Genomic DNA, 27,371 nt, shown 5'->3' with positions numbered 1-27,371 from the left:
TTTTTCTCTAATAGACATAACTTTTAGAGGAAAATAATCAAAGTTCAATAAGGTACAATTGTCAAATAAAATTCGTCTTCGATAATAATTAGTTCATTTCACTATTAAATGTTATTGGACAAAGCTAAAAAAAAATATATAAGCAAAATAAACAATTACTAAAAATAAACAGTGGTTCAAAAGAACACTGACTGCATACCTAGTGCACCAAAAAAACTGCTTTATAACCAATTCCCAATTTAATAGTTAAACTCTGAGTTTACACATATAATCCATTCCTTCATCTTTAATTCGCTTCGCTCTTGTTGTGAGGGACATGCTTTTGGGCAATATCAAATTGTCTGGCCATATTTGAACACTTTTTGAACCTGCGTCCCGTTATCTTAGTCGAAATCCATCTTGAAAGCTTTACTATCGCCCCCATTATAATTGGCGTAGCCTTTCATTTGTCTTAGACTCGTGTTTAGTTCAATTCCCATATCGATTCGAATTCTCCAAAATGAAGAACTATTACATCGACTACTTACCTGTTACTGACAAAAATGTCCTAAATCCCTTTCCTACACCAACATCCGAATTTGCAAACCCGAGCGTTGGAGGTAGTTTGATAGACTCAATACCCTGGGTTACAGTGCTAGTTGTGGGGGTACAAATTATTTTGATTGTAATTACAGTATTGGCTAATAGTGTAGTTGTCGGAGTTGTTTGGAAGAGCCAGAGATTACATAATGTCGGAATGTATCTGGTTGCGACACTTGCTCTTTGTGACGCTCTGGTCGGCCTCATGGTGATGCCGTTCAAAACCGCACAGCATCTGAGCGACAAATGGCCCTTTTCCAAGTAAGTTTACATACACAGGCATTTCTATGACAATTAACTCTTCAACTTGATAGGTCTGGATTAGAAATCAGGGGGGGGGGGGGAGGGGGTAAATTAACGGTGGGCATTTTATGGTGGAAATTTGGGGTAAATTTTGTTGGGTAAATTTTAGATGTTCGCCTTTGCCTCTATAACTCGAAATAAGGGGTCCCTCCTCTCAGTAAATAAGGCGAACAGCTGGTATGTGGGCTCTTATTTCCTTGGTGGGTAAATGGAGTTAAAGTAACTCGGCTGTGTGTGTGTTTGTTGTAGGGTGTTGTGTGAGGCGTGGATGTTCGTGGACGTGTCTCTCTGTACAGCCTCCATCTGGCATCTCTGTGCCATCGGAATAGACAGACTTTGCATATTCTCATTTGAGGTTTATTCACACTTTTTAATGTCAAGTCTAAGCTGACTTCCCATTTTGAAGTAAATTGTCACCATGCTGTGGTTTCATGGTCATACCGAGTTGTGATCGAAAATTTTCAGTACCCACGCGGTTTAAACCTCCAAACAAAGTCTGAATATATTCCATTGTCTGAACATAAAACCATACGATCTCGCCCTGGGCCCCACAGTGCATTGCGGAATCTCTATTATTTTGTTGCATAATATTTTACCGCAATGCACTGTCAAATCTTGACAAAAATATTAATCTTGATAAAAATTACTTGTCTCCAAGCTTGCCGTTTTTTTTCAAGATAGAAAATTCCTTTAAATTCTCATAATGTCTATTTCCATTAGGAAAAATTATGGAGCCTTTTCTGATGACAACAGGACCGAATGCGAGAAAATTTTCCACCAATCGTCATTGAAAAAGTTCATAGTTAGCTGATTTTCAAAGTTTTTTATCCGAATTTGAGCTTCTGATTTGTCGGAGCTGGTGGGCTAGCATGATTTTCAAGTTTTCGGTCCTTCGGGCTGGAGGAAATTAAGCAAACTTTTCTTTAGGAAAAAATTATAAGACTGAAATAAAATTTTAAACTTTATTTTTAGATGAGCTACCTCTCTCGCCGGGACTACAAAGTAGCTCTTGGTCTACTGGCGGCAATAGCTGTTCTTACAAACACGATATCACTGCCTCTTTTACTCTATCCCTGGGATAACACTGGCACATCACGTGACCTTGAAGCGGGGCCTGGAAACAGTACAATCGAAGTGGTTTCTTTAGGCAGTAACTACACGAATGAATCCGCGGAAGTGATGATGGAATCTCAGCCTTCTTGCTCGATACCTGGTTAATTACCAACAAAATCAAAAACACTAGTTTAAGAATTTCAGAAGATTGCTCGTCCTTGCAATTTCTGCATTCTTTTTTGCAGCATTCTTTTAATAGCAGAGTAATTTTTGTTTGGTATCGAAACTTTGGGTTACTCAAGCAACTGGAGGAGCTTTTCGGGAATTGATTCGAACCTGCTTTTGATTTATGTATCATTATGGCGACTCTGTGTATGAAATGACCCCAATCTTGGTTCAATTTGCAAAAAAAATTTGAATATTTTTTTTTGATTTTTTTTTCGTTTTTCTAGTCATTCTCCAAGATTTTTTTTTTCAATTTACTTTATTAACAATCCCAAGTTTTTTTATAGTTCAGCTCAACTTATTACACCACGCCGAAAAAAAACAATAATTAGAAAAAAAAATTGTTTTTTTTTAAGACTACGGTACGAACATTCTGTGCTACTTGCACAGTAACTGACTATTAGTTCAAGTCTGTTTAAATTGGCATTTATATTTATGGATGCTGCAGTTACATTCCACTAAACCTAACTTTTGTTTCATAAAAAAAATAGATAAGTTCCAATATTTCAGAAAAAAAGCAGATTTATATTTTAAAAAACAAAAGCAAATATTTGTTTACGAGCCCAATCTGTATGAATTTATGAAAATTGTCTATAAGTCTATTAAAAAAATACACTCAGAACTTTTTTAAACAAAATTTTTAGTTTTGATAATCATGGAAACCCACAAGAAGATCCAGTGCTATTCTACTGTAGGATCTTTTTTGCAAGCATAAAAACTGATACCTAATTGATACGGCATAGAAAACTTCAGATTATATAAACTTATATAAACTCAAAGGATAGCTTGCTGAGACTGAGAAAAACTCATTTATTGAACCATCAAATCTAAAACACTCTTTCGACTCATAATTTAAATTTTCTAGTTTTAAGTAAAAGATTAATGGAAGTCCTCCTAGGAGTTAGATTTTTTTTAAATAGGTTTGCATTTCGAAAGCTTTTCGTTCTTGAGATGACGAAATCTTGAGATTTCAAAATTTTTCTCATTAATTATAACAAAAAAAAATCTTACTACTCCTCGAACTAACTCTTTCAGCGAGGAAAAACTGATGATTGAAAAGGTCGAATTTACTTGTAAATTGGCCTCTGCAAGTCTCAGGAATTTATGCTATAATGTTTGAGTCAAATGACATTAAGACTTTACGTTTTTCGTTTTGTTTTTTTTTTCTTAATTGTTGGGAAGCTTATGATATTTATAATTAAAAAGCAAGACAAATATAAAATTGGAGAAAGATTTTTCTCCTTTTCTTCTTTCCATTGAAAAGAGCAACCAATATTTAGAAAAAGAAATTGGAGCAAAACGCTTCAAGTTGTACAAACGGTTTATAAATGGGTTGAAAATAATGTAAAAAGGTTGTAAATTTAATTGTTTCAACTTTCGCACCAATGGTTCAATTTGATGGGTTGTTTGGTATTTAATTCAGACAAATTTCAGCTATTTGAATAACAATTTTGAGTACTTTTATAACATTTAATAACTATTGATGCCCTAAGATCAACAAGACTGCCGCTATCAAAACAAAGCCATGAATTGAATACCGCTTTTTATTGTCTATTGATTACTTTTAAATTTTTGTTGTTCCGACCATTGAAAATGGGGAGGAATTTGTTTTCGGGTTTCTTTTTCTTTCCTCGCAAAATTAGCTACCACAAATAATATCGGAATGGGTCGAGTGATAAATCATATCAAAACCGTTTCAGTCGGGATTCGAACCGCATTAAATAATTACCAAAAACTTTTATAGTGTCGAGAAAAACCCGTTTAAAATTTTTGTTTTTTCGTCTAATTTTGAGCGACGAAAGCCAGCGAGGAAGCTTTTTTATGCTTGATTTAGGCCGTTTACAATAGCTTTATCGTTCCGACTTTCGATACGAAAGTAACGGAATATTTGTGCATGGGTGGGTTTTTTTCTTCAGACAAATTTCGACTTTTTAACTAGCCATTTTTGACGGAATTTTTTAAATGTTAGTTGAAAATTATTGTTGTCCTGAGCTTAAACTTTTCGAAAATTTATGGGGATTTGAAAAATGTCATTTTGACCAACTTGGGACAATTAATGCGCAATTAATTTCGGGCTATTAACACGTAGCGGAGATTTAATCCCTCTAGAAATCGTTCCAAATTGGTTTAACGAAGCTTATTTGCCATAAATGATTTGTTACAAGGAGCAAAATCTATTGTTTTGTACTTTAAATGGCGTGTGGGGGAATGATTTGCATAGAAAAATTTTCAAATTTTAGAAAAAAAAGTTTTTCGTTTTATTTTATTTCATTTTATATTTTATATTGTTTATGTTAGTACAGCTCCATAAACGTTAAAAGGCAGTCGGAACTTTCAGGGCTTCGCCCTGATACGAGCAATCTTGTTATGCCTAATTTTTGTTCCGACTTTCGAAACGAAAGTAACGGAATATTTGTGCTCGGGGTGGGGTATTTTTTTCTTCAGACAAATTTCGACTTTTTAACTAGTCATTTTTGAAGAAATTTTTTTAATATCATTCGAAAGGTGTTTTTGTCCTGAGCTCAAATTTGAAAAGATATTTCACCTGTGATCATTTTTCGTAAAGTTATGAGGCTTTAAAGATTGCCATTTTGACCAATTTGGGATAATTAACACGCGATATAATTCGCGCTATTAACGCGTAAGCGGAGATTTAATCCGTCTTAGAAATCGTTCCAAATTGGTTAAAAGAAGCTTATTTGCCATAAATGGTTTGTTACAAGGAGCGAAACCTATCCTTTTGTCCTTTATATGGCGTGTGGGGGGATGATTTTTATAAAAAATTTCAAATTTTAGAAGAAAAAAAATTTCATTTTGTATTATTTCATTGAGTTTTTTTTATGTTATTACTGCTGCTCCATAAACCTTAAAAAGCAGTCGGAACATTCAGGGCTTCGCCCTGATACGAGCAGTCTTGTTTAATTCACTCGAGGAAATTAGTTTTGGAGATTTTTAATGCCACTTTAGGAATCAAAAACTTCAACATAGACTAACATCAAAATATTACGCTTTTAGTGTCTTAAATTGGTCCTTTAATTGTAAGAGCAAGGCAACAAAACATTTTAAAAGATTTTGATAAACTTTACTATTATTACTCACATAGCGAGTTCAAAAATAAACCTTTTTTTCGTAACTTAAAACTAAATTTCTGTTGCCTGTTTAGCAATCATTTTTTATATCAAGATTAGACCATTTGCTAGATACAGTAGATATCACACCACCCAAACTTTTTGACAATTTTTATGCCTTCAAAAAATAGCCAAACTTTTTACTGCACCAAGGTTGGCGTAATCCTTCTTCTAAGTGGGTAGAATTGACAAAATAGAATTTTTAATTAAAACGAGAACTGCTTTTTCAAAAGACAAGTAAAAATTGCTTTCTTTTTTTTTCAGTTTTGTTTCACGTGTTCTACCTACTTTTTTTCATTACTAAATAATAGCTGAAAAACTTAGGTTTAGATTTTGTATCTAAATTAAATGGCTTTTTTATGATATATCACTCAGAGCAATTGGATTTTTTGAGGCACTCAATTTGCATCGTTTATAGTCTCTTTTTAAAGCAAACACTACAGTAATTATGCCTATAAATCTGAAATTTCCCCTATTGATTTTGTTTTCTTGGTGTTCCCGGAACCGTCAACTTTTTGTTTATCACCTTTTTTTATTCAATGAAAAAACATTTATTATTTAAATGATGGAAATAAATAATAAAACTAAAAAAAGAGCTAATCTTAGAATTTTTTTTAAATTACGCAGCCCAACCGACAGTTTTTCAGAAAACTATTTTCTCATTCTGCGGGACTTAATTGACGAAAGATAGTAAAAGTCTTCACAAATAAGGCAGATCAAAAATCATTAACTAACGTTTCTTTTAGTTTCAACCTTCAGGCTGTCTATGACAGCTTTTTCTCTTAGTTCCTTTTTCTACTTTGAGCCTGGTATCATCTCAAAAAAACCGAACCGCCATAAAGAAGTTTCCTTTTTTGCAATTAAATCGCATTGTATAATTTTATTGTTTCAGAACACAAGTCAGAAGAAGAGATTAGCTTCGAATTTTGACTGAAGATTAGATTTTATGGATTTTAATTCTCAATTTGTTTCCTCGACAAAAACAGGGAGTCAACTTGGTCCAATAATAACAGACAACACCTGCTAAATCAAGAGGCTTCCGATGATATAAAGCCGCCGTTTTTTGTCTGTTGGTCGTCATTTCCAATCACGGGTAAACAGAATTTCTGTTTCGGTTTCCATTTATTATTCATCTTTTTTTATTGTCTTTCAAGTTGTTGGGATTCTTTCAAAAAAAACGGAATATATCCTAGCTACCTGAAAAAGAAGACAAACCTGAATCATTTTTGTTGGTTGGATAATTTAAATATTTAGCAACATTAATTTTCTATGGAAATTTCTCAGTTTTTAATTCATCTGCAACCCAGCTGAAGCCCTACTTATAAAAAAAATATATTTTAATTGAAAAAACTTACTATCAGAAACTTTCTAAATTCTTATTTTCGCTTAATATTAAACAAGGAAATGCTTTGAAGTATTTCATATTGAAAGTTTATTTGATAAATGTGCCGCAGTGAGCTTTCATTATTTTTTCTCTAATAGACATAACTTTTAGAGGAAAATAATCAAAGTTCAATAAGGTACAATTGTCAAATAAAATTCGTCTTCGATAATAATTAGTTCATTTCACTATTAAATGTTATTGGACAAAGCTAAAAAAATATATATAAGCAAAATAAACAATTACTAAAAATAAACAGTGGTTCAAAAGAACACTGACTGCATACCTAGTGCACCAAAAAAACTGCTTTATAACCAATTCCCAATTTAATAGTTAAACTCTGAGTTTACACATATAATCCATTCCTTCATCTTTAATTCGCTTCGCTCTTGTTGTGAGGGACATGCTTTTGGGCAATATCAAATTATCTGGCCATATTTGAACACTTTTTGAACCTGCGTCCCGTTATCTTAGTCGAAATCTATCTTGAAAGCTTTACTATCGCCCCCATTATAATTGGCGTAGCCTTTCATTTGTCTTAGACTCGTGTTTAGTTCAATTCCCATATCGATTCGAATTCTCCAAAATGAAGAACTATTACATCGACTACTTACCTGTTACTGACAAAAATGTCCTAAATCCCTTTCCTACACCAACATCGGAATTTGCAAACCCGAGCGTTGGAGGTAGTTTGATAGACTCAATACCCTGGGTTACAGTGCTAGTTGTGGGGGTACAAATTATTTTGATTGTAATTACAGTATTGGCTAATAGTGTAGTTGTCGGAGTTGTTTGGAAGAGCCAGAGATTACATAATGTCGGAATGTATCTGGTTGCGACACTTGCTCTTTGTGACGCTCTGGTCGGCCTCATGGTGATGCCGTTCAAAACCGCACAGCATCTGAGCGACAAATGGCCTTTTTCCAAGTAAGTGTACATACATAGGCGTTTTTATGACAACTAATTCTTCAACTTGATAGGTCTGGATTAGAAATTAGGGGGGGGGAGGGGACGGTGGGCATTTTATGGTAAAAATTTGGGGTAAAATTTGTTGGGTAAATTTTAGATGTTCGCCTTTGCCTCTATAACTCGAAATAAGGGGCCCCTCAGTAAAAAGGCGAACAGCTGGTATGTGGGCTCTTATTTCCTTGGTGGGTAAATGGAGTTAAAGTAACTCGGCTGTGTGTGTGTTTGTTGTAGGGTGTTGTGTGAGGCGTGGATGTTCGTGGACGTGTCTCTCTGTACAGCCTCCATCTGGCATCTCTGTGCCATCGGAATAGACAGACTTTGCATATTCTCATTTGAGGTCTATTCACACTTTTTAATATCAAGACTAAACTGACTTCCCATTTTGAAGCAAATTGTCACCATGCTGTGGTTTCATGGTCATACTGAGTTGTGATCGAAAATTTTCAGTACCCACGCGGTTTAAACCTCCAAACAAAGTCTGAATATATTCCATTGTCTGAACATAAAACCATACGATCTCGCCCTGGGCCCAACAGTGCATTGCGGAATCTCTATTATTTTGTTGCATAATATTGTACCGCAATGCACTGTCAAATCTTGACAAAAATATTAATCTTGATAGAAATTACTTGTCTCCAAGCTGGCCGTTTTTTTTTTCAAGATAGAAAATTCCTTTAAATTCTCATAATGTCTATTTCCATTAGGAAAAATTATGGAGCCTTTTCTGATGACAACAGGACCGAATGCGAGAAAATTTTCCACCAATCGTCATTGAAAAAGTTCATAGTTAGCTGATTTTCAAAGTTTTTTATCCGAATTTGAGCTTCTGATTTGTCGGAGCTGGTGGGCTAGCATGATTTTCAAGTTTTCGGTCCTTCGGGCTGGAGGAAATTAAGCAAACTTTTCTTTAGGAAAAAATTATAAGACTGAAATAAAATTTTAAACTTTATTTTTAGATGAGCTACCTCTCTCGCCGGGACTACAAAGTAGCTCTTGGTCTACTGGCGGCAATAGCTGTTCTTACAAACACGATATCACTGCCTCTTTTACTCTATCCCTGGGATAACACTGGCACATCACGTGACCTTGAAGCGGGGCCTGGAAACAGTACAATCGAAGTGGTTTCTTTAGGCAGTAACTACACGAATGAATCCGCGGAAGTGATGATGGAATCTCAGCCTTCTTGCTCGATACCTGGTTAATTACCAACAAAATCAAAAACACTAGTTTAAGAATTTCAGAAGATTGCTCGTCCTTGCAATTTCTGCATTCTTTTTTGCAGCATTCTTTTAATAGCAGAGTAATTTTTGTTTGGTATCGAAACTTTGGGTTACTCAAGCAACTGGAGGAGCTTTTCGGGAATTGATTCGAACCTGCTTTTGATTTATGTATCATTATGGCGACTCTGTGTATGAAATGACCCCAATCTTGGTTCAATTTGCAAAAAAAATTTGAAAATTTTTTTTTGATTTTTTTTTTTCGTTTTTCTAGTCATTCTCCAAGATTTTTTTTCAATTTACTTTATTAACAATCCCAAGTTTTTTTATAGTTCAGCTCAACTTATTACACCACGCCGAAAAAAAACAATAATTAGAAAAAAAAATTGTTTTTTTTTAAGACTACGGTACGAACATTCTGTGCTACTTGCACAGTAACTGACTATTAGTTCAAGTCTGTTTAAATTGGCATTTATATTTATGGATGCTGCAGTTACATTCCACTAAACCTAACTTTTGTTTCATAAAAAAAATAGATCCAATATTTCAGAAAAAAAAGCAGATTTATATTTTAAAAAACAAAAGCAAATATTTGTTTACGAGCCCAATCTGTATGAATTTATGAAAATTGTCTATAAGTCTATTAAAAAAATACACTCAGAACTTTTTTAAACAAAATTTTTAGTTTTGATAATCATGGAAACCCACAAGAAGATCCAGTGCTATTCTACTGTAGGATCTTTTTTGCAAGCATAAAAACTGATACCTAATTGATACGGCATAGAAAACTTCAGATTATATAAACTTATATAAACTCAAAGGATAGCTTGCTGAGACTGAGAAAAACTCATTTATTGAACCATCAAATCTAAAACACTCTTTCGACTCATAATTTAAATTTTCTAGTTTTAAGTAAAAGATTAATGGAAGTCCTCCTAGGAGTTAGATTTTTTTTAAATAGGTTTGCATTTCGAAAGCTTTTCGTTCTTGAGATGACGAAATCTTGAGATTTCAAAATTTTTCTCATTAATTATAACAAAAAAAAATCTTACTACTCCTCGAACTAACTCTTTCAGCGAGGAAAAACTGATGATTGAAAAGGTCGAATTTACTTGTAAATTGGCCTCTGCAAGTCTCAGGAATTTATGCTATAATGTTTGAGTCAAATGACATTAAGACTTTACGTTTTTCGTTTTGTTTTTTTTTTCTTAATTGTTGGGAAGCTTATGATATTTATAATTAAAAAGCAAGACAAATATAAAATTGGAGAAAGATTTTTCTCCTTTTCTTCTTTCCATTGAAAAGAGCAACCAATATTTAGAAAAAGAAATTGGAGCAAAACGCTTCAAGTTGTACAAACGGTTTATAAATGGGTTGAAAATAATGAAAAAAGATTGTAAATTTAATTGTTTCAACTTTCGCAACAATGGTTCAATTTGATGGGTTGTTTGGTATTTAATTCAGACAAATTTCAGCTATTTGAATAACAATTTTGAGTACTTTTATAACATTTAATAACTATTGATGCCCTAAGATCAACAAGACTGCCGCTATCAAAACAAAGCCATGAATTGAATACCGCTTTTTATTGTCTATTGATTACTTTTATATTTTTGTTGTTCCGACCATTGAAAATGGGGAGGAATTTGTTTTCGGGTTTCTATTTCTTTCCTCGCAAAATTAGCTACCACAAATAATATCGGAATGGGTCGAGTGATAAATCATATCAAAACCGTTTCAGTCGGGATTCGAACCGCATTAAATAATTACCAAAAATTTTTATAGTGTCGAGAAAAACCCGTTTAAAATTTTTGTTTTTTCGTCTAATTTTGAGCGACGAAAGCCAGCGAGGAAGCTTATTTATGCTTGATTTAGGCCGTTTACAATAGCTTTATCGTTCCGACTTTCGGAGTGGGTTTTTTTCTTCAGACAAATTTCGACTTTTTAACTAGCCATTTTTGACGGAATTTTTTAATATCATTCGAAAGCTATTGTTGTCCTGAGCTTAAATTCGAAAAGATATTTCACCTGTGATCATTTTTCGTAAAGTTATGAGGCTTTAAAGATTGCCATTTTGACCAATTTGGGATAATTAACACGCGATATAATTCGCGCTATTAACGCGTAAGCGGAGATTTAATCCGTCTTAGAAATCGTTCCAAATTGGTTGAAAGATGCTTATTTGCCATAATTGATTTGTTACAAGGAGCAAAATCTATTGTTTTGTACTTTAAATGGCGTGTGGGGGAATGATTTGCATAGAAAAATTTTCAAATTTTAGGAAAAAAAGTTTTTCGTTTTATTTTATTTCATTTTATATTTATATTGTTTATGTTAGTACAGCTCCATAAACGTTAAAAGGCAGTCGGAACTTTTAGGGCTTCGCCCTGATACGAGCAATCTTGTTATGCCTAATTTTTGTTCCGACTTTCGATACGAAAGTAACGGAATATTTGTGCTCGGGGTGGGGTTTTTTTTTTCTTCAGACAAATTTCGACTTTTTAACTAGTCATTTTTGAAGAAATTTTTTTAATATCATTCGAAAGGTATTGTTGTCCTGAGCTCAAATTTGAAAAGATATTTCACCTGTGATTATTTTTCGTAAAGTTACAGGGGTTTAAAGATTGCCATTTTGGCCAATTTGGGACAATTAACGCGCGATATATTTCGCGCTATTAACGCGTAAGCGGAGAGTTAATGCTTCTTAGAAATCGTTCCAAATTGGTTAAAAGAAGCTTATTTGCCATAAATGGTTTGTTACAAGGAGCGAAACCTATCCTTTTGTCCTTTATATGGCGTGTGGGGGGATGATTTTTATAAAAAATTTCAAATTTTAGAAGAAAAAAAATTTCATTTTGTATTATTTCATTGAGTTTTTTTTATGCTATTACTGCTGCTCCATAAACCTTAAAAAGCAGTCGGAACATTCAGGGCTTCGCCCTGATACGAGCAGTCTTGTTTAATTCACTCGAGGAAATTAGTTTTGGAGATTTTTAATGCCACTTTAGGAATCAAAAACTTCAACATAGACTAACATCAAAATATTACGCTTTTAGTGTCTTAAATTGGTCTTTTAATTGTAAGAGCAAGGCAACAAAACATTTTAAAAGATAAACAAAAAATTTTGTCAAAAATAGCTCGTTGAAAACACGAATACGGTTCGTAGAAAAAAAACCACACCGAAAACAAATATTCAGTCACTCTCTTCGTTCGTTGGAACAAAAATTTCAGGCAACCTAGTCGGTAGAAAAGTTCAAAACAAACTGAAAAAAAAATTCCAATTCAGAACATTCATCCATTCTTTGTAACTTGATATCGGCAACGAGAGCTTTTTCAAAACTGAAGGCCTTGTAATTTTTAGGATATTCGTCAAAATTATCTGAGAGGTCATTGACATTTTAGCCGAACATCTTCATTAAGAAATTATCAAATTAGTCTTTCTAGTTCACTTTGGTAGGGCAAATCAATTTTGAATAAGAAAACTGTCGTTAGTAACTTGTCTATTAAAGAATAATTAGGTCACAATACAATTTGTTTGTTGATTTTATTGATAAGATATTGATTTTTAAGAGGAAAAAATGTATATTAGTTTTTCTCATTATAGAAAACCACAGAAGAGGTCAAGGCCAAAACCCTAGCCTTGAAATCAATAAATGTGATCAGTTTTAGGGATTTAATTTTCTTTTCAGCATCTTACAGCAAACAAATACAATCTTTTCCTGCAGAACCATGCTAAGAAATCGTTTGTTTTAAAGGATCTACTTGACCATTGGAGTTAGGATCTCCATGAAACTCCGTTGAAAACTGTCAAAGAAAATTGCGTATAAACTAGCAGGTCTGATATGCTGGTTCTTAAGGGCGCTGACAAACTGTAATAACTTAATAGTTTTCTGAATGCATTTTAAATTGCATTTCATCCTTCGGATTTTGTTATGGTTACCTCTGAACCCCCTCTCCCTCCACCCTCCGCCCCCAAAGTGGCAAAATTGTACCGAGGCGCAAAGTTCGCATCCACATATTCTTGAATGATTTCTTTTTAAGAACTAATGTTACAGGGTACCGTAGGCGGGACAATTAACAAGATAAGATGGCTCTTTTCCAGTTCCCCCTTTTGATTTTTTCTGAAATTCAGTAAAGGAAAGTCTATTTGAAATTATTTTCATGTTGAAAACTGCATTCAAACGTGTCAGCGTGGACAGGTGAACAAATGTTCACAACATTTATAACATGCAAAATGCCGTGTGAACAATTTTTGAACAGCTTTATTTTGTTATTTTACGAGGGGGTTTGGGAAACTGGAAAGGAGCCGATAAGATACTATCTTTGTTAAGACTGCTTTCCTGTTTGCAGACTCCGTCGCATATACCCTCTACTCTACCATGGGTGCATTCTACCTGCCCCTCCTCATTCTGATGCTCATCTACCTCAAGATGTACTCGATAGCCAGAGGCAAGTGGAAGAAGAAACGCCGGTCACGTGCCGCGCCAGTATCATCAGCCGCACAGATGTCTCACCAACGAAAAAACACACTGAGTGAGAAAATATTACGTATTTTACCCCCACACCCCCCCCCCGCATCTTACAATAATTAGCATTCACGAAGTATACTTTCTAAGGTCGACCAAATTGATTTTCCAAGCGCTCCCAGAACAGTACAGAGACTCTATTTTGACAAAAAAATTGACACAATTTTAAGAAAAAAAAAACGAGTCAAAAATGCATTTTTGGCCCGCGCTGCCATACAAAATTAGTAAATATTGGCGCCAAACGCGCCTTTAGAAAAAGGTTAGGGTTTGTTCGTCAAAAATGGATGGCATAAAATAATGCCAAAGAGGGAACCATTTGATTGATGATGGAGTCGAACCCCCGAGGGGTTGGGAAAAAGGTCGTCCACCCCCCCCCCCCCCCTCCCCACCTGAATCCGCCCTTGAAAACATCTTTTTTCATTCTAAATTCATGAATCATTCAAAATCATTCTAAATTGATCTAATTAGACTCAAACACTTCCAATGGAAACCCCACTACCAAACAAAATACAAAATAATCTTTATACAGAGACGCAGCTGTTCTTTGCAATCTGATGCAAAAAACGGTAATAAAGAAATTTTGCATCTTTTAAATAATCGAACAGATTTTGAGGTTGCTGTTCAATTAATTAAAATACGATTTTTTTTTGTTATTTTTCATTTATCCTATAACAGGAACAAGGATAGCTAGTTACTGTGCAAGTTGCACAATGTTCGACTATAGTCTTAAAAATACTAATATAAAGTTTTTTTTTTCAAATTAGTGTCGTTTGTTTTTATGCGTGGTGTGATAAAAAGTCTGAACGAAAATTATAACTAGGCAAATTCAACATTCATAGTAAGTAAAATAGAAGTTTTTGAAGTTTTTTGATTCCCAAATTGGCGCTAAAAACCCCAAAAACGAATTTTACTCGAATAAAAAAACGTTCGCTGCTTTAATTAAGCATGAAAAAGCTTTTGAAAGCCTGGTTAGCCTCGCTTTATTAGCTTTAACTTAGACCAAAAATCAGAAGTTTCACAGTGTTTTTTCTCGGCTGCTAAAATTTTTCCGAACTTTTCAAAAGTCGTTCGAATCATAACTGGAAAGACTTTGATATGATATACCATTCAACCCATTCTGGTGATTATATGTGGTACCTGATTTCGCGTGGAAAACAAAAAAACTAAAACGCATACGCTTCTCAATACAAAGTTGCCACATATTTTCAAATGATCGGAACAAAAAACTCTCAAAAAACTCGTTAGTTTAAAATGGATTTTAGTTCTACACATTTTAGTTCTGCATCAAACAAGTTCTACATCATTGGATTTCTGATTAAATTGTAAGCAAACTATATGAAGAGCTGTTTTCTCTCCAAGCGAACCAAATTGCGTCACCCGCACCGGAGTTCCATGGATAATAATCGATTATAATGGAAAAATGTTGTCTAAAATGTTGTCATTATAATCCATTATTGTGGCAAATTTAGACCACGTAATCGATTATGTGGTCATTAAAATCGATTTTTTTGAAAAATAAAAATCCATTATAATCCATTATAATCGATTATAATCCAAAATTTTTGTCACTGAAATCGATTATTTTTGCCAAAATATTCCATTAAAATCTATTATAATCCATTTCATTTTTAGAACTAAACTCGATTATTTTTGCAAAATATTGCAAATTTTGCGAGAAATTTGCAGAATTTATGCCATGTCTTTTACTACATGGCATGTCTCAACGTCATCCCCTCGCCCCCTCAAGCTTCCCCCTCCCCCTCAGCGTAAGGGGTAGGGTAAACTGGGGGGGGGGGGAGAGAAGCTGGGAGGTGGGAGTTGGGGCGGAGAGAAGCTGGGGGGGGGGGGGGGTGGGGGGGGGGAGAAGCTGGAGGGGAGGGGGGAGAAGCTGGAGGGGAGGGGGGTTGGGTAAATAAATTCGGGTAAACTGGGGGAGGGTAAATGGAGGACTGGTAAACTGGGGGGGGGGGGTGGTGGCGGTAAACTGGGGGGAGGGGGGTTTAAAAAAAACTGGGTTAAAAAAACTTATAATTATTATCCATGGAACTCCGGTGGGGGAAGCTATGAAAATCTAATTCAAACCCCTGAAATTTTAGTTTTATTAGGGTTTTGGTTAAAAAAAAGTGAAATGAAGTGTTAGTTAAACTGCGATGAATTAAAAAAAGTAGAGACAAAAAAATGTAAATTTTATTCTGAAATGTAACATTTTATGAAACGTAATTCGTAGCAACTGCACTAAACAGGAGATGAGATAATTTAGAACAAAATTGTAAATTTCAAGAATAACCCCTCAAAAAAATCCATTATAATCAATTATAATCGATTAAAAATGGATTATTTTGCCGCGAAAACAAGTTTCATTTTCTTTCAAAAATAATCGATTATAATCGATTATATTCGGATTTTATTCATTAGAAAAATTGTTTCATTATAATCCATTTTTAATCGATTATAATCAATTATTATCGAAATTTATTGAGACAGACCACGAAAGTTCAATATAATCGATTATTATCCATGGAACTCCGGTGCGGGCAGGCATTATCAAATGTTTACTATTCAAAATTTGCTCTATAAAACATTGTTTCATGCCTGTACCAGGAAGCAATGAATTCATTTTAAGAAGCGGAAAAAAACCTGCAACTTAACAAAGGCGGTTCAGTACAAGAAGACCGGAAAAAATAAAGTACAAGAATTAGGAGAAAGTTGTCGAATGTCGAAAACAATGCTAGACAAGTGCCAATTACACCAGCTACAAAAACAAGTTACATCATGATTTTTTCATATTAACCTAACTTAAAAATTGAATCAAAACAAGCCAATTAAAGGAAAGTAAAAAATTTTGGCAGTCTGGAATGATTTTTAAGAATTTCGGCACTCTTCAACGCCTCCATATATTTATACAGAAAATGAAAACAATATTGTAAAACTTTGATCAGTAAAAAATATTGTGTATTGAGCTCATACAATTCAATAAATTAAGTCCATGAAAAAATGCTAATCAAATAATTTTCATTGCTAAAAAGATATAATGGAAACTTAAAAGAACTTTCTCTTGTTTTGGCAATGAAAGTCGATGTATCGTTGGCCTCACAATGAAATTTTTATGAAATTGTCCTCAAATGAAATTTTTATGATTCGCAATTTTGTCAACCCGGGTTTATAACACAAGCGTTTGTTGAGTAATAGCTTTTTGAACGATATAATTTCCCCTGATGTTGGCGTAACTTAAGTTCTGATACTTAGGTTGGCGATGAACCTGCCAGAAGATGTGTGAAACAAACAAGACTTTAATAAAAACTAAAAAAATTCAATTTAGGTTGAGCTTGAAATTAGCATCTCGAAAAAGTGTTTTCGCATTCAACATTTTTTAAATTCGAAGATAGAAGATTATAGATGGTATGATGCGACCATCGGTACCTCGCTTATCCTATGCTTATTTAAATTAACCATGTGTATTTATTTATGTATTCGCAATTTCATATGTCCTTCCTCAAGGCCATATTTACCCGATCGCATTGTGGTGCCGTTATGTTTTAGGTTTAGCCAGTTCCGCGATATCCTTAACAAGAAACAGTCATATTTTAAACTGACTGCCTATTCTGTACCTCTATCTAATCATCATACATAGTCTATACAAAACGGCGTTTGTAAACGTTTATTCATTCGATACAATGTATCTATTTATCCTACTCGTATTCTATCTATCTATGATAATTCTCAAATTACTAACAGCTTTAGAATTTAGTCAGTTATGGGCGGGTTATTTCATGGCACAGCCAGCAGTTCCTGTGAATGAAGACAGGACTGATCTGTTAGGTGTTCCGCCTGTTTGGGCGAAACACTCTGTTAACCCCCCATTTTGTGAGAAAATTGGATAGGCCAGTTATTGTGGGAAGCTTGGATTGGTTGTGGGCCTAAAGGATAACGGTATCGCAAACGATGTGTTGGTTCTTCCGGCGGTGATCGTCGACGAACCTCCCCAAAAACTAGAGACACCAGCAGCCACAGAAGACGCAGTGGCCCGAGTTGGACGTGTTTTCGTCGGCGATCAGGCGGAATTTAGGAGAACTGACGAATGGAACGCAGAGCGTCGAAGAAAAGGCCCTCACATTGGCCAGAATTGGTTTTACCATGAGGCAGCGGCTCGCCTCAAATCGTGCTAACTCTTTTGCCTGGGAAATGAAGGAAAACGACGTTTAACAGACTGCAATCCACATCTTAACCTTAATGTGAGCTCAATCAAAGACTTCCACGACGCGTGCGGAGCATTATTCTAATCTGCTCGTGATTATACGGTACACAACAGATCAAACTGTATAATACGATATTTATTCTGGAAACCGATACTTTTTCGTCCTTCTTTGCGCGACTTTTGGCGCAGGTGGCGTTATGCAATTGGCCTCAGGATCAAAAGCGCAAAATTTTGAGAGATCTTGTCATCGGACGAGTGCACGACGTAGAAATATATCGCCAACTAGTCAAGGCTAATGAAACCCTTGACAATACGCCGAAGTCCTCGTTAGAATGCGAGAAGGGAGCAAGTACCTCAGCACAGTTCCAAAAGTCGTTTCCCCACAAAAATCAGCCATCAGGTATCACCAGGGCCGAGCGAGAACCGACATTTTCGATTCAATCCGGAAGAAATAGTTCTAGGGGTAGGGGAGGATCCGCAAACTGAACTTCAAAACAGGGGCAGAGTAAAAACTACAGCAAGCCGTGCTACTTTTGTGGGAACCCATTTCGCTGGAGCATCGCGAGGGAGGTGACTTGCAACCTTTGCAAGAAAAGAGGGCTTTTTGTCAAAAGTCGTAACTTCTCCCAGAAAAGGGTGAATCTGCTGCGAGAAGACGAAAGTCAAACCTCTTTGTCTGTCATGGAAGACTGTAGTTTTATTGAAGTCAATTACGATAGCGAACCTGAACACGACGTACAAATGGTCGACGACGTGACAGATAAATATCATCGCACTTCTTCAGTCTCAGTCACGCAAACCACGAAGCCTCAGCAGACAACTTCGTTCGCAACAGAGATTTTGTAGCCACCGTGGACAGGGTAGCCCCGTATCATTTCTTAAACAACCTACGGCGAACCTCCTTCTCCAGAAGAACCCTTACCTCATCTTTTTAGATGTCGCGCAATTCCCGCTAAACAGTACGTATGTAAACTATAACAAAATGCCCATCAAACTGTACGGCACGATTGTAACTTCGCTCTCATCCAACGGTTGGAAAGTGAACGCCGCGTCGTTCTTGGTGTCGGAAAGCCGAACTCGTAACCTGCTTGTCTTGAACTTGCCGCGAAATTGGGGATCACTACTACCCAAACAAATAGGGCAGAAATTGATTCAGTAACTGAGAAGGCAATTCTGGACTCAATTTCCGAGTGTTGGCCAAATCATTTCACCAATAGTAATGCTCATATTTTCAATTGAGTGGGCCGGTCGAAGAGTCATAAGCTTTTACCAACTTCAAAGTACCTCTAATCCCTCGATAAGTTACAGGTCGAAAAGTTCCTATTCATATTCAGGATCGGTTAGCGAAGGAGATAAGAAATCTGGTTGAGGACAAACATATAGAAAAGCTGGAAAATTGTACGACTGATCATTTTATTGCCCCCATATTCTTAACCGCAGAGAAAATTGGTTCTACTAAGTTAGCCCTAAACGCGAAACCTATGAACGCCCAAATCTGGAAGAACAAGAATCAGATGCCTAAAATGCACTAACTCATTGATTCCGTGGCCCAGATCATTAATAAGGACGTTCCGGGACAAGTTTGGTTCACATTTCTAGACCTCAAATACGCTTTTAGTCAATTACCTCTTTCTGATCTAACAAGCAGTTATTAAAACTTCAGCATCATATATAGAGAGGCTACTACAACTTATAGGTTTAGGACGGGGTTCTACGGACTTACAGACATGCTCACTGAATTTCAAAAGGCTATGGATTGTACGCTTAACTGTTTGGAAGGGTTGGTCTGTTACCTTGATGATATCCTGATCGTGACCAATGGGGAAGTCTCGGATCACAACTTGCTCGTCGAAAAGGCACACAAACAGTAAGTGTGAACTTTCCGTGAACAAACTTATCTGGTTAGTTTATGAAATCAATGAAAATGGCTCCACACCAAGGTTTTCAAATATTGATTCTATCAAGTCCTTAAAACCTCTTCGAACATTGAAACAATTACGTTCCTTTATGGGAACGTTGATTCCTTTGCAGCGTTTCATACCGGACCTACGCAAACTCAGATTCTATTTCCGGGCGTCGTTGAAGGCCTCCAACAAGCAATCCTTCTTATGGGGGCAGAACAAACCGCAGTTTTTTATAACATTCTAGAAATTACAGCGAAAAATTTAAGTTTATACTATTATGATTCCACCAAAAACTCGAGAATCAAATGCGATGCAAGCCCCAGCGGCCTGGGAGCCTGCCAAGACCAAGAAGTAGAGCCTAACGGATGGGTACCAATCGCTTTTGCGTCAAGATTTTTAAACAGCGCAAAATCCAAACATAGCACGAACGAATTCGAATTTTTGGCTATCGTATGGTCTCGTGAACACTTTCGAACGAACCTTCTGGGTAAAAAAAATTCGCTGTCCTTACGGATCACGAGGCTATTTTTTCGGCCCTTAACGAGCTTTACGGTAACAAATCATACCAATCCCGGTTGACCCGCTTGGCGCATCGTCTTCTACATTTTGATTTTGAGGTTAATCACGTCCCAGGATTCGCCACCCTACATTCGCACCACCTGAGCCTTCTTACTATGATGAACTGTTTGTTATTAAGTCAATCTAAGCATTTAATAAGGCTGTTAATTTCATTAACATGGGTGCGCTCAACATCGACAGTGAGAGGATAAATGCAATCTCCGTAAATATGAGTCATTATGAAAAGAGCCTCCATAAACCAATCACTGCTTATGGTCATGATTCAGGTCAAACTTCGTTCCTTCTAAGCGCAGCTCACAACCGGTCAGAGCGCTCTAATGCTCGTCTTTGTCCGCAAAGTGGCGGCTCTACGTTCAGTACGAAATTCGGCAAATCACAATCGTGCGTTCAAACGTCTGCCACGATGTGGGTGTTTGCGATCAATCACAGGAAACCCCTAGTCAACCAAAGCAAGCAGGCTCTCGTGGGTTTGCCAGGCCTCTTTTATGCGGATCTACTGGCCGAATTGACGGAGGAGGACCGTTTCTTGGACCCGATGAAGAAAGTCATCATCAACAAGGATGTTTCTTCGTTCAACAAACTGGGCGCCTACATGGCGCAATTCTGGAGCGGTTGTCAACAACTGTGCAATAGTCGACAACAAACTGGCGATCCCGGAATAGCTGCGTTCGGCCCTTCTGGTGCGTCTTCACCGCTCGCAACTCGGACAAGAGGCTATGATTTCTGCCTCCGAGTATACCTGTTGGCGATTTCTCATTCGCCGAATCATCAAGACTTGTGAAGACTGCAAAGAATGTACCCTTTTCGGTAAGAACCTGAAATCAACCTTAAAGTCTGACTCCTCTAGGTCGCTACCGAAGTTGTCGTACCCTAACAAGAGATGCAACTTGATTTTGCGGGTCCCATTGTTGACGAAAAAAAAACAAGGAAGTCCTTATCCTAGTCGTAATCGACAGGTTCGCTAAGTTTCCGTCTATCTTAATTACGAAAACGTCATGCGATAATAGTGAAAATTATAAAATCGTGCATTCGCATTCATGGCTTGCTACAGTCGATTCGAACGGATCACGGCTCCGGATTCAAAAATCAAATCTTCAGTCAATTTTAAAAAGAACGAGGGACAAAATACATACTTACACCGGTGGCTGACCATCGAGACAAAGGTTTGGTTGAACGCATGATTCAAACAATCAAACGGAAAGTGGGAACTGAAAAACTTGATCCTAACTTTGGTAACCTAAAATCTACTCTACAACAAATACTCGAAGATATTAGAAAAACCAAACATTCTGTCCTCAAGAAACCCCCTTCTGAGCTCCATTTCGGTCGCAAACCTAAAATTGTAGTTAAATGCTTGTGAGAATTCAATTTTAGGTTTGCGACCGAAATGGAGCTCCCTGCCACTTTTGAGCCAACCGAGAACATCGGGCAAAAAAAATCGTTTTGACACGTGAGGGCTGGAACTGCTACGAGGAACTACTTTAACTCTGTCTCGGCTATTGTCTTGGCTCGCGATCTGTGCTGGAGTCAGCAACAAGTTTCTCTCGATTCCTTGAGCTAAAGTATCATTCACAATGTAGTTAAATGCTTGTGAGAATTCATTGTCAATCATGATACTTTAGCTCAAGGAATCGAGAGAAACTTGTTGCTGACTCCAGCACAGATCGCGAGCCAAGACAATAGCCGAGACAGAGTTAAAGTGGTTCCTCGTAGCAGTTCCAGCCCTCACGTGTCAAAACGATTTTTTTGCCCGATGTTCTCGGTTGGCTCAAAAGTGGCAGAGAGCGAACCGTACAAAGCGCTGGAGGATCTGGCAAAGGTCGCAATTGTTTGGGCTCAAAAAAAACGTAACTTTGGAGAAAGGTCGATTGGTTATGAGGGAACTCGCAACTCGCCACTCGGACCTTGCGCAAAAATTTAAGGACGGGGTTAACAATTAACAACTTCAAGTTCTACGCTCAAGCTTCACATCCAACCATCCCAGCGTTGTCCCATACCCAGCGCCTCAAAGTCACGCAAAATTCGGGTCGAGCCTCTAAAACACTTAAATTAGAAAAATTACTTCTCGAAAAACCTAATCGTGTTAGAGTATTCAGGAAAAATATAGACCAATATTCTGGAAAATCGCGAAACTCAGAATTGTCAAAATTACAAGTGACAGGTGCATTACAGACAGGAAACGTATGCCGGAAAAACCATGCTTGTTTCAAGTTTAATCCCAATTTTTGTGACATTTCAGCTAGTCAGGGTGCGCTGGGTGATCTATGCCCGAAAGATGGTTTGGACTCGTAAGGTGGGTGGTCAGGCAATTTACCACCCTTTTGAAAGTCGAACCCTGGTGGTTCAGACCCCTCAATAAAGGTCTGGAAGACTATACTCTGGTGCAATTGCTTGCTTTGCACTAGGCTGAAAACATCGCAACGCCGAATCGCCCCAAAACCACAGTCATCTTCACCACCGAAAGGTCAACATCCTGTTCACTCCAGCGCAGGCCCTACAGTGGTCGACCTCACAGCCGACTCGTCTTCAAGTGACGGTTCGGTAGTCATTCTCAATAATCCGGTGACCCATACTTCTTTGACCCCGATCCCACTCAGGTGCCTCCTACAATGACGAAGAAGGCGTCTGCGGTGACTCTGTCACCACGGAAAGAGACTTTCACGGCCATCGATAAGCCTGTCCAAAACGCGTTGGCGCCAGACTCTCACGTTCTTACCTCATCTCAGCCATAAATCACCCCAGCAACTAAACCGGAGGCGGCCGCGATGGTGGCTCCTGATCCCCCTCAGGCTCCGGAAAGGTCAGAAACGACGAGGTTTTCAGCTCGCAGTAAAAATCCCACAAGTTTCTTTGGCGAACCTTTTCGTCACTCGGTCAAGGCAGTAGAAGAAGAGGCGTCGGAACAATCGTATTCGGCAGTCATACCCATCGTAAATCTTACCTCTCCCCACAAGCGTATCGAGCTCATTCGTCAGCGACCGGGCCCAATTACGCAGGAGCAGGTGACTCCTTTCAAGAAGAACAAAATACAGGAGTCAAAATAGAACAAAACTCATCCTGACATGACTAGGCTCAGACTTCAAAACGTTAAGCTCTTGTATTTTAACTCTTTTGCCATTCTTGTGCAATACTTTCGTTCGCAGTTTATTCTTCGCGCAGGCTGGCCCTGTTATACATTACTTAAACTCAGTGCTAAATTTAATCCTTATCCTAAGGATGCAATTTGTTCTACCCGCGGGGAATGTCATGAGGCGACCTTCAGTACCTCGCTTATCCTATGCCTGTTAAAATTAATCATGTGTATTTACTTATGTATTCGCTATTTTATATGTCTTTACTTAAAGCTACATTTAACCGGTCACAGTGTGGTCCTGTTATCTTTTGCGTTTAGTCAGTTGCGCCATATCCTTAACAAGATGCAGTCATATTCTAAACTGAGTGCCTATTCTGTACCTCTATCTAATCACCATCCATAGTCTAAGTCTATATAAAACGACGTTTGTAAACATTTATTCATTCGATACAATGTATGTTTTATTCTACTTGTAATCCCTCTGTCTATGATACTTATTAATTCATTCACAATTAGCTTTGAACCCTCAGTCATGTGTCAAAACTGGGCGGGTTATTTCAATAGGAAACCTTTTCAGACAACTATGAAACACAAAACATATCATTTTAAACCTAAAACGTAAAAAACATGAACCGTCATACAGCCCGAAATTATTTTTTGGTTATTTGAGAAAAAAAAGTGCTTGGCAGAAAGCTCATATCAAAACTAATATTACATCATTTTCTTCAAAAACGTAACTTTTTTTTCTTACATTTCATTCAGTTTTTATTATGAAATTTTTAGCGCGAAACTAAAGGGCTGTTTTTAATGAAAAAAAGCTAGCCATATAATTAGCATAATTTTTTCAATGTGTTATTTATGAGAATTTATAAATTGCCTTTGATGTCAACCCGAGAGCCAGCTAACCGTGCAGAATAAATGAAGAGCTCCTTCCTTATCCTCGTTTTGGGAAAGATGAAGAGGGTTGTTTATAGTACAGACAGTACTTTTTTCCACACACACACACACACACCTTTTTGTCTTTAATCACAGTCACATTAAAGCCATAACTCCACTGTAAGCATACATGTTATCTTATTCACTAATAATAAATAGATGATTTAAGTAATCATTGAGATTGCAAAAGTTGCAGCGAAGTTTTTAATTAAATCCTACCCTGTAGAAAAATTCATAACAACTTGGTATTATTGAGCTCCCAGGGGACTATAGCTTCATGGGCAAATACTTCAGGGAAAGTTGTTCAACTGTAGCCCAATTACTCAGCTTGCTAATTACGAATTTGCATTCTTGTGCTACTTTTGTACAAAAAAAGATGGACCAGCGACCTATTTAATAGCCAAAAGTCGTTCAAGCTTGAAATAAATTTCAAGCATGAAAATTAAATAGACACATATATCATGAGAGGTCTGGGAATCACAATACTTTAAACTTAGCGTGTTTTCAAGGTTATCCTTTGCAGCCGACGGAATTTGATTGATCATCTTTTCAAGGTGGTTGGTAAAGATTTGAGAGATTCAGATGCTAATTTTCAATTTTTGTCTACAGTTCTGATTTAAATTATCGGGACAAAATGCATTTAACATGAAACTTAAAACGTGTTTTTCTCAAATTGGGTTGAGTTTCGGTAGAAAAAGACAACGAAGACCAATTTGCTTAGAATTTTGCCAGAATTATTATGCGGCAATTCGAGCCCAAAATTTTACCCCAAAAACAATAATTTTGGCTTTTTTAAATAATCAAAAATTACATCAAAGCCACCAGACAAATTTATATCAAAATGAGTCTCATACGTTGCTCAACAAAAATTAAGAAGGGTATGATCTCCAAAAAATGTGCGCAAAAGCCTAAAAACTGTTATCAAACAAAAAATAAAAGTTATATTTAGTAAAAATAAGATTTTTTTATCAAACAAAATTAAGCTATGACGCAGCTCAAATTACATTACATTAAATCAGTTAGAAAAATTCTAAGCAAGTTTTATCATCATCGTAGTTATCACTAAAACTCAACTCAATTTGGAAAAAAACCGCGTTTTGAACTTCAAGTCTTTTCCGTTTGGTCCGGATCAATTAAATCAGCACAGTATATTTGTGCCTAAATCAACTCAAAGTATTCTTCGAAAAAAATTTCTTCGAATCCAGAAAAAATGAAAACTGTTTAAGAAGGACATTATTTTGGTATTCTTATAACGGCACTTTGCAGCCAAATTAGTTTATAACTTAAATGAAGGTCCGGAAAAATTATAAAAGAAAAACATAGCCAACTGAGTAGGAAAAGAGTAATAAACGCAAGGAAACAGAAAAAAACTGACTTGTTTTTGATAAAACTCCAACTGTCGAGTTTCACAGAAAAATCTTACCTTAAAGCTCTTCGAATTTAAAGGAAAATTAATGATTGTCAGTTTTTTATTACGCTGTGAAAGCTGAAAAATAAAATACATTTTCGAAATTAGAAGTCGATCACGCTTTTCGTGACTTTTACAATTTTGCTGTTCGATAGTGGAGTTTGCTGTTCGATAGTAAAAACGCGAAAAATCAAAATTGAGCGTGAACAAATTTTAAGATTTTTTTCCTGTAAAAAAAAACTAACAAAAAATCACTTTCTATTGGTGAAAGTTAAGCATCAACAACACTGTGTGCTTACCAGAAAACATTTTAGGAAAAAAATCAGAACCTTTGCCAGAGCAACCAGAATGTGACGAGACATCTAAATTAGCACCGCTTCTCGAACAAGAACCTTCACCAAAATTGTCCAAATCACCGCCAACAACCTCATACACGAGTTCTCAATCTACTACAAAACCATGTCACGATAACTTACTCACGAAACCGAGGCTTTTCATTGGTCAAAAAAGTTCGGTTCAGTGGCAAGCAACGTCCAATTTATCAACAGTTCCTGTGCCATTTAAGAAACTGGCGCCTAGCAATCAACTTGATGTTTCGAACATACGCGGGAAATTAGGTTCACGTAGCCCGCAATCCTCATCGCCATCCGGAACATCACAAAACACACCAAATAGAGGCGGATCAATATCAATGCCATTTGTTGCGGTGTCACGAATGAAAGGTCGTCTCGGCCAGTGGAAAAAACGGGCGGCGGAGCGTCGCGAAAAGCGAGCTTTGGCTACATTATTCGCAATCCTGGCAACATTTGCAATTTGCTGGCTACCGTTTTTTCTCATGGCTTTAATTGTACCATTATGCGGTCCTAAATGTCAACCTTCAAGAGTATTGGGTTTGCTTATCGATTGGCTGGGCTACTTTAACTCAACTTTGAACCCGATTGTTTACGCCCTGATGAATGATGATATGCGACAAGCATTTACAAAACTCATGAAGAGAAGAACCTAAACTATTATTCAGTATTACCAACAATTGTAATATGATGAAAATAATCTGCTACAAAATTTTCGTTTTCCTATACAAATTTAGTTTTCATTTGACAAATATTTTTAGAACCTTAGCAACTTAAAAAAAAGAGAAGCACTAGGCCTTGTTCATAAGAATCTTGTTCAATTCCCGTCAGGAATCGACTTTGACCGAAATGGTCGAACCAGATGTCAAAGGTCGACCAAAAATACAGTCAAGCAGGGCCTCAAGTTGAAACAAAGTAAAAAAATAAAGTCGTACTGGGTCGAAACATGAAGTCGATGACACATAACTAATGTCTTATGAATTCATTGGAAGTTTTTTTTAAAAAACTTTAGGTGAATGAATTTGTACAAGAAAAATACCAAACAGCACCCGCAACCACGAAAAAAATATAAATGGTGTTTAGTTCCAGGTCGCAATTCCTGCTAACAAAACATGATTATGACAAATATAAACGGACTTTGTTTCAAAAACATAGATGTTGTCATTGTTTCGAGACGTCAACACGTCCTTGCACTATCAGCTGAACCCACTGCGATTGGTTGAGCTCCTTTTAGATAGCAGATGCCGAGTTTGAGTGTCGGGCTATGCACACGGCAGCGATTATTGCGATTCCGAGCACCAAACCACCCACGCCACAGAAGTAGAACATCTAAATCATCAACAATTGGAAGTAATTTAAAAAAAACTAACTGTTTACAGCCCGATACATTTAGAAAATTCATTATAAAAGAAATCTGAATAAACTTAGTATACATCTCGAAGAGTCACCAGTGGATCTACAGATTCTCTGAGAAAAACAAATTGGTTTACATTTTTGACTACATTGTTGAAAGCTTTGAATCAATTAATTAACCTTAACCGAAAA

At 36.6% G+C, this 27,371-nt stretch overlaps 2 protein-coding genes across 2 annotated transcripts in view; both read left to right on the top strand.

Moving 5' to 3' along the window:
* The window catches only part of LOC134853853 (2-oxoglutarate and iron-dependent oxygenase domain-containing protein 2-like), a 606,153-nt gene that overhangs the window by 11,551 nt on the left and 567,231 nt on the right, over window positions 1–27,371 (top strand). The window lies entirely within an intron of this gene.
* LOC134854736 (putative tyramine receptor 2) lies at window positions 124–26,517 on the top strand. Its single transcript, XM_063871095.1, has 9 exons — window positions 124–840; window positions 1,132–1,237; window positions 1,855–2,095; window positions 2,805–2,851; window positions 7,163–7,596; window positions 7,870–7,975; window positions 8,595–8,835; window positions 13,206–13,388; window positions 25,791–26,517. The coding sequence occupies exons 1-9, from the start codon at window positions 500–502 to the stop codon at window positions 26,480–26,482; spliced, it is 2,391 nt and encodes a 796-aa protein (XP_063727165.1). The 5' UTR covers window positions 124–499; the 3' UTR covers window positions 26,483–26,517.

This window comes from Symsagittifera roscoffensis, chromosome 9 (genome assembly GCF_963678635.1).
Source record: "Symsagittifera roscoffensis chromosome 9, txSymRosc1.1, whole genome shotgun sequence".
NCBI classification, from domain to species: Eukaryota; Metazoa; Xenacoelomorpha; order Acoela; family Convolutidae; genus Symsagittifera; species Symsagittifera roscoffensis.
Note: the sequence above shows the minus strand (reverse complement) of the source record. Positions and strands in the feature narration are given on the sequence as shown.